Source organism: Nannospalax galili, unplaced genomic scaffold (genome assembly GCF_000622305.1).
Source record: "Nannospalax galili isolate Female #2095 unplaced genomic scaffold, S.galili_v1.0 scaffold18, whole genome shotgun sequence".
In the NCBI taxonomy this organism is placed as follows: Eukaryota; Metazoa; Chordata; class Mammalia; order Rodentia; family Spalacidae; genus Nannospalax; species Nannospalax galili.
The window spans coordinates 8,838,330-8,845,890 of NW_008346548.1; the positions used below are offsets into that span (position 1 = coordinate 8,838,330).

At 39.0% G+C, this 7,561-nt stretch overlaps 1 protein-coding gene and 1 non-coding gene across 7 annotated transcripts in view; both read right to left on the reverse strand.

Annotated features, from left to right (window-relative positions):
- The window catches only part of Golgb1 (golgin B1), a 102,026-nt gene that overhangs the window by 79,016 nt on the left and 15,449 nt on the right, over positions 1-7,561 (reverse strand). For all 6 annotated transcript variants that reach the window (XM_029568208.1, XM_008842920.2, XM_008842919.2 and 3 more), the window contains 3 exons: positions 4,024-4,118; positions 2,879-3,031; positions 2,535-2,687 (listed from right to left, as the gene is read on the reverse strand). In XM_029568208.1, coding sequence (XP_029424068.1) covers positions 2,535-2,687; positions 2,879-3,031; positions 4,024-4,116 — 399 coding nt within the window. In that variant the 5' untranslated portion in view covers positions 4,117-4,118. The remainder of the gene's footprint in view (positions 1-2,534; positions 2,688-2,878; positions 3,032-4,023; positions 4,119-7,561) is intronic.
- LOC115072019 lies at positions 5,872-5,964 on the reverse strand. The gene has a single exon (XR_003851078.1). It is a non-coding gene; the product is annotated as a small nucleolar RNA SNORA69 (small nucleolar RNA).

Consider the following 7,561-nt stretch of genomic DNA (forward strand, 5'->3'; position numbering starts at 1 on the left):
CTCATTTTTAATGCTACTAACACTTAGATGTTTGCACATGCGTCTTTAATCTCTATGTATCTGATGATTACTAGTCACATTTGGTTACACTTGGATCCTTAGTACCTCAGTATGGATATAAAGTCATCAGGTAGATTTCACTGGTAATGTTTATCCCCTCTACTATTTAACATGAAATAAATTTTTATGCTTCCTCCTCAAATATGTCTTTTCTTAAAATTTGTTGATTTTTCTGTGCGTAGATCATACAGAACATCCCACACAATCTTATTCATCTATATACCCACTTCCCAAATGGCACCCTCCCATAGCCTCCCCCGTCCCACATACTGGAGACACATACTCTGTCATCCCTGTTTCTGCCCTCTGTGTTTTCGACACCCCCAGCCATTCTCCAGGGCTTGTCCATCTGCTGAATCTAGTCAGGCTATCTAGAGATCCTTGTTTTAGGAAGATCCTCAGTTCCTCATCTACCAGCAATCAGTTGTCAATATTCCTTTAAATAAGATTGGGGTCTGCTGTTCATTTTCCCAGTTCTATGGTGGGTTACTATCTGGGAGTCTCTTGCACCACCTTGGCCAATAACTCAAAGGAAGGTATCACCTGTCTGACACTGTTTTTTGTTATATAGCCTTTAACTATACATATGGACTCTTAAAAATTATATTGACCCCATTAATCTTTGGTTACACTTTCCTTTTGGGTGTTTAAGGCTATAAAGTTGGCCCAGATAAACCTATTTATTTATTTATTTGTTTGTTTGTTTATTTTTTATTTTTTGGTCTTTATGGGACAGCTCTTTAGATAAAGGACTCAACCTTAAATAGAGAATAAACTAAACTAAGTACCATAGTTGGCTTAAAAGCAGCCACCACAAAGGTCCTGCTCAACCATGGCTGGCTTCACTTGGAAGCATGGAGGAAATGATTCCTCTGTGTTGACCGTCCTCTTTGTTGACTGGACACTGGTTCAGGTCCATCTGGTGGGGTCTTCACGGCCTCTTTGCTCAAGAGGACAGGTGACTCACCCAAATTACTGTATTTTTTTAAAAATAAAATGTTGGAAAGCAACCAAAACAGGAAGATATTGGAGAGAAATCAATATTTCTCATGTAAGTCTAAATTTAATAGAAAACCCTTTGTCCTGCTGCTTTGAAAAAATCATGAGCAGAGTTCAGAAGACTACGGGTGATGTTCAGTGAGGGATGAAACATCTGAAAAGAGCCAGTGAGGAGAAATTCGAATCTTTCAATGGTCTCCTTTTTCCCCCCACAATGCTTTTGCTTAGAATTAGATTATATGTTGTTCTTAACTCCCTAACAAGCCTAGATCTGCTCACTAGAAGTAAAAAGAACAACTGTGCCTTTTCTCTCCCATATTAGCAAAGCATCTGAAGACAGCTATCATTTTCTAAAGCACATCTTCCCCGAATTCTAGCTCCATATCAAGTGTACAATCATTAAAGGCTTGCTGCTACTGACAGCTGGAAGTTGACTGATGGAAACCATTTATTAAAAGAAAAAGCAAATGAAGCTAAAAGATGCTGATATATTTAAGACCCTGGGGATAAGAATTAAATTAAAATGAAAAGTAGAGTATCAAGTGGATAATTTAAAAATCTAACAACAGGACTAAATGGAAATTTGAAGAAACACACGTGGGAAACAAAATGTTAGTACTACCACCAAGGCCAGGGGGAGAGAGTGATCACAGAACCATAAAGGAAGAAAAAATGAATGCAAATAAAGAAGTTACTTAAGAACAAAAGAAAAGAGCTGGGCATGGTAGCACACTCGCCTTTAGTACCAGCACTTGGGAGGCAAAGGCAGGTGGATCTCTGTGAGTTCAAGACCAGCCTGGTCTACATACTAAGTTCCAGGCAGGTCAATGGGGCTACAGAGAGATGCTATCTCAAAAAGACCAAAAAAAGAAAGAAAAAAGAAAAAAGAACGAAAGAAATGCTGTTAAAAATCAACTTTGAAAAGTAAATAAAGCTTATTCTGATTCTCATCTCACACCATGACGAACTAGGGATTAAACCCAGGGTCTAACACACACTGCGCAGGTGCTGCTCTACTGAGCTATCTCCTCAGCCCAAACAAGGAGAAGCAATGCTCACCACAATGATGTGGCTATAAAACAGCAAAGAATATTCCATGTTAAGGAAGGAAGGAAAGGATTACAGAGTGGAGGGAGGGAACACTTAGAGATCATAGTCTTTAATATGATCAAACTCTTCCAAAAAGTACATATCTCCATTTAGTGCTTATTTCTTCCTCTGAGCCTTTTATATGTCTGACAGTCTAGGTAACAACTGGCATTTTATGCCCACATTTTCTGTAGGCCTTTCTGTATGTTGTCCCCGCACCCTGTCCCCACTTGTGGCCTACAGTTCAAACTACAAGCTCAATAAGAAAGGGTAGCCTTTCATGCTGTGTTATTTTACCACTATAAATGCTTGTGCTTAGTGCACATCTGCTATATCAGAGACTTTACCGACTTGGGAAGCACCTATTCTATACCCAGTCCTCCTACCTTAGAGAGTGGCTCCTTGGAGTGAGATTCTGCAGGTGGGGCAGACCCTCCTTGTGTCTTCATTTCTTCTATGTGTTTGTTCAAAGAAGTTAGTTTGGCCTTTGCATGAAGTTTTATTTTTTTAATTTTGTTATCAGCAGCTTTTCTTTCTTCCTGCCAGGGAATAATGATGACACATAAATACTTATCATTTCTGTAACACATAAGAGAAGTTACCTTCAGCAGGCATCATGTTATAGTATTTAGGAAATATACAGATTCTCTAATAACCTATGTGAAGAAAAAAATCTAAGTGCATGATCTGTCTTTATCAAATGTTCAGCAAATGACCTGAACAATAATACCTGTAGTGCTTCATCCTTCTGCTGGAGTTGAACATCCTTCTGTCTAATAATGTCTTTCAGCTCCACCACCAACTTCTCTGCATCAGCCAGGCGTTCTAGAGCATCCTCTTGTGCTCTGTTGTTAAATTCCATGTCAGTTTCCTGGGGTAATTCCTAGTATTTAGGGGGAAAAAAATGCTAATGCACAGGGGAAAGGTATTAACTTCCAGCAGGAATGCCTTCATTCCCACAACTTCAATTCATCCTTTGCCAAACTCATATCTTGAATATTTTTATCTCATTAAAGTATTATTATCCTAATTTTAACCAAAGAAAAAAACTGAAGTAAGCAAAGATTATATACTGTTAAGTAAAAAAGCTTAAAATTTAAAATTAGCTTGGTTGAAAGCTATAGATTTAGGTCAGTTTGGTAGACTGCTTGCCTAGCATGCACTAAATCCTGGGTTCAATTCCCAACACTGCATAAACTGGGCATGGTACAGTACACCTTTAGTCCTGGCCCTTGGAAAGTAGAAACAGAAGGCTCAGGAGTCCAAGGTTATTTTGGTTACACAGAAAGTTCATAGCCAATCTGGTATATACAAGACCCTGTCTCAAACAAAAAATGAAAATCAAAGAGTTATTTAGAAAAGAAATTCTCCTAATCATTAGGCATTGCTGCTTATCTTTCAGAAAACTAAATGGATTTCTTTTTATTCCTTATGTGGCCCAAGAAAATACAATGCAAACCAGAAGAAAGGTGGCAGATGAATTTATAAAAGTAAACAGATATTCTCAAAGACAATGGTGCTCAGTACCATTTGCCATTTAAATCTTTCCCATGGACAGGAGTTATATTCCCAAGGAGGAAGAGGAAGAGAATGACGGGAGCAGGAGATGGGAGCAGGAAGGGGGGAGGAGGAAAATGACATAGATTTAAGACAATTAGATATTAAACAGGCCCAAGGGCGACAACAGAGAAAGCTTTCCAATCTCACCCAGCGCTTATTTCCACCCCCACAGCTCCTTCACTAAAAAACTTACAGCAAAAAGATCATTTAGTCTTAATATTTTTCTCAAATATCATTTCTACTTTGCCCAAAGGATTCTGCTAAAGAACACAAAACGTATGCCTCACCAGTTTCAATCACAACAGACGTACTCACAGTTTCTAAGGGAGCCGTCATAGTCTGGTCAGTGTCATCTCCTGATAATTCATGCAAAACAACATTTGCTAATCCTGATAATCGGCTCAGCATTTCTGTGGGCAAAACAGAAAAGAGAAAGGTAACAATCAGCAAAAATAGATATAGGCTGCTAAAAAAATCAGTAAAACAGTCACACACTGTATGGTGGTTTGAATGAAAATGTCCCCACAGGCTCGAAGTGTTTGGACATTTTGTCCCCAGATGATGGTGCTGTTTTGGGAGGTTTTAGAAGGGGTGGCTATCCTGGAGGAAGCACGTCACTGGGGATGGGCTTAAAGACTTCTTAAGCCTTGCCGGATCTCCAGTCACTCTCTTGCCTACCTGTGTCTGTGTGATGATGTGAGAGCTTCACTTCTGCTGATCCTGCTCCAGCCACCTCCAGCCACCATGCCTCCCTGCCATGACAGACTAATTCCCCTGGAACCATAAGCTCAAATAAACTCTTCCTTCTATAAATTGCTTGGGTCAGTGTTTCTGTCACAGCAACAGAAAAGTGACTAATACACACTGCTACTATATTGGTACCAATAACATCTATAAGTGAAATAAGAAACTGAGCAGGTGACACACACCAAGCAGTGAACAGCCTGATGAGGTATGTACAGGGTAGCCACACTGTTCTGTCCAGGGGCAAGGGTGCTATATTATAATCAATGCCACTAATATCAATTTTAAAAATAAAATGCAAGAACAAAATTCTTAAATATAAGGCTATACGAGGACATGTTAAAGACTATCTTCAAAATCCTTTCTTTTATTGTAGTTTCACCTATAAACAAAATTTCTTGTATGCCTTCTTCTGCCAGACTGTTACCTTTCCTGCTTTTTTCAATTAAAACTCAAGATTCAGCAACATTTTCCTTTTTATGTGTCCCTGAACCCCATTCTTTTATGTAGTATCTTTCCCAACAAACCAAGTGATTTCAGGGAAGAATCACTGTTCAAAATGTGGAGTATTCAATATTTACATTAGAAAAGAAGACCTGAAACCCATAACCTATGCTTGTTCTGAAGGTAATTAGAAAAAGAGGAGGAAACAAAAATGATCATAAGCAGAATAAAAGGGAATGAAGATTAGAGCAGAAATCAGTGAATAGAAAATAGAAAAAACAGAAAAACAAACAAACAAAAGGTTGGTTCCTTTTAGAACAGACCAATAACATCAAGATGATAAAGCTCTAGTCAGTCTTAACTACAAAAACCAAATGATACAAAATATTAACATCACAAATAAAAATGGAAATATCACTACTGAACTAGCATGCATTAAAAAAGAAAGGAAAAAAGAAAACCAGGAAACACTATAAATAATCTGATGTTCCTAAATCCACAAAAAAAAAAGATGAACCAATCCAATTCCCTGGAGGGCACAAGCTATCAAATTCAAAGAAAAAACAACAGAGAACTTGAATATATATGGGTAGCTGTGTGTAGGTACATCTATGTCTACACAAACACACACATACATATATATATCAATGTAAAAATACAAAAATCCAGGGGCTGGAGAGATGGCTCAGTGGTTGAGAACACTGTTCTTGCAGAAGACCCGGGTTCCAGCACCCACATGGCCACTAACAACTGTCCATAACTCCAGTTCCAGGGGATCCAACATCCTCTTCTGTCCTCCGTGGGCATTGTACGACACGGGTGCACTTACCTACATGCAGGCATAACACTCATACACATAAAATGAAAATGATAAAAATATTAAAAAATAATAAAAAGAAAAATCTAAGTCAAGATAGCTTCACTCATGAATGCCAAGAATCATTTAAGAATTAAATAATATAAAAAATTTTTTTGAACTGCCCATGTCAAGTTGTCATGATTTTACCCCTACAAAGAAAAAATCAGAAACAATCAACATGGTTTTTCTTTCCGCAGTACTCCTACAAAATATAAATTTTATAAAATGACTTCCGAAAATAGGAGGGAACACCCTGTTACTCGCTTTACAAGATCAGCATTACAGTAATATGAAAAGAAGAAAAAAGATACAAGAAAAGACAGCTAACTACAGATGAATATTCCTCAGGGTCCCAACTCAACAAAAGACTCAAAATCCTCATCAAAATAGAAATTAAATACAGAAATGCATAAAAAGCTCTTCCCTGAAGAAATGGCCAGGTAGTTAATGTCAGGACAGGAGGATATAAGATGAGATGGGAACATCTTACAGTATCAGAAAGTAAGGAAGTGCGGAAGAAAAAAGAAATAGAGGCATGTGACAAGGAACCACCTGAAGGAGCTTCCCACTAGGCAAAGCTAAAAATAATTCACAAAATGTAGATGAGAGTCACAGCAATAAATGCAATCCAAATAAAAACATATCTATTAGTCCACACTGATTTTATATAATATATATATATGTATCTACCAAAATAAATGAAACAAATTTCCTTACACAATAATCCCAAAATATCAAAATAGCTACATCCCCCTGTAGGAAGTGAATCTTATTTCTACACTCCTCTAGCTATATGCAGCCTCCTGAAGGAAGTGCTTCTTAATTCTACTTCTTCAATATGGGTTAGGACTTAGGAACTCACCTCTAAAGATATACTATGAAGGGGAAAAATTACAACTTCAGAGTAGAGAGACCTAGCAGTCACTGTGATGGTTCATCTTCATCATCAGTTCAGCTACATTTAGAATCATTATGAAAATATACCTCTAGGTGTGGCTATAAAGCTGTTTTCACGAAGGTTTACAGGGAGGTAAGATCCACCTGGAATGTGGGTGGCACCATCTCATGGGTTAGAGTCTTAGACTGAATAAAAAGGAAGGAGGATGAGCATCAGAATTCTTCTCCGTTTTCTGACTGTGAACCCAGTATGACCAGCTGCCTTGTATTCCTGCCTCCATGCCTTCACTACCATGATAGACTCTACCTAAACCTGTGAATTTAAATAAACTCCTCCTCCTAGTCTTGGGTCCCCAGACACCTGGGGAAGGAATACTGCTTCCCGATCTTTTTCACACAGACAAACAGTGCCTTCCTTAGGCCCCAGGAGCACTGCTTCTGGACCTGGCCCCGCCCTCACCTCCCTCTACTTCCCTGGTCCTGCAACACCCGCCGGCCTCTTTCTGGAGCTGACAGCCTCTTTCTGGGGCTCCGAGGCTTACCTTTCCTCTCCCTGATCCTTTCCATCCAGTACAACCCAGCTACTCAATCCACTCCCTGGGAAATCTTGGGGCTTATTCCCACCCCATCTGCCTTTGCATCCCTGCTTGGCACCGCCACGGCCAGGATCTCAGGTCAGTCCAACACCCAAGTTCCTGAGGCCAAAATCATTCTTAGAAGATTCCAGACCTAAGGAGAAAGTCTGAAAACTTCTGACCCACATTGGAATTGGGCCACCGCGGAACTCCTGAAGACAAAATACAATCCGGCCATGACAATATAAAATTAAAAGAGAGAACCAGAAGCTTACACAAACCAGCTCTTCATACACAAAAAGTAAACCACAAAGACACATAAAGTTCAAAAAAA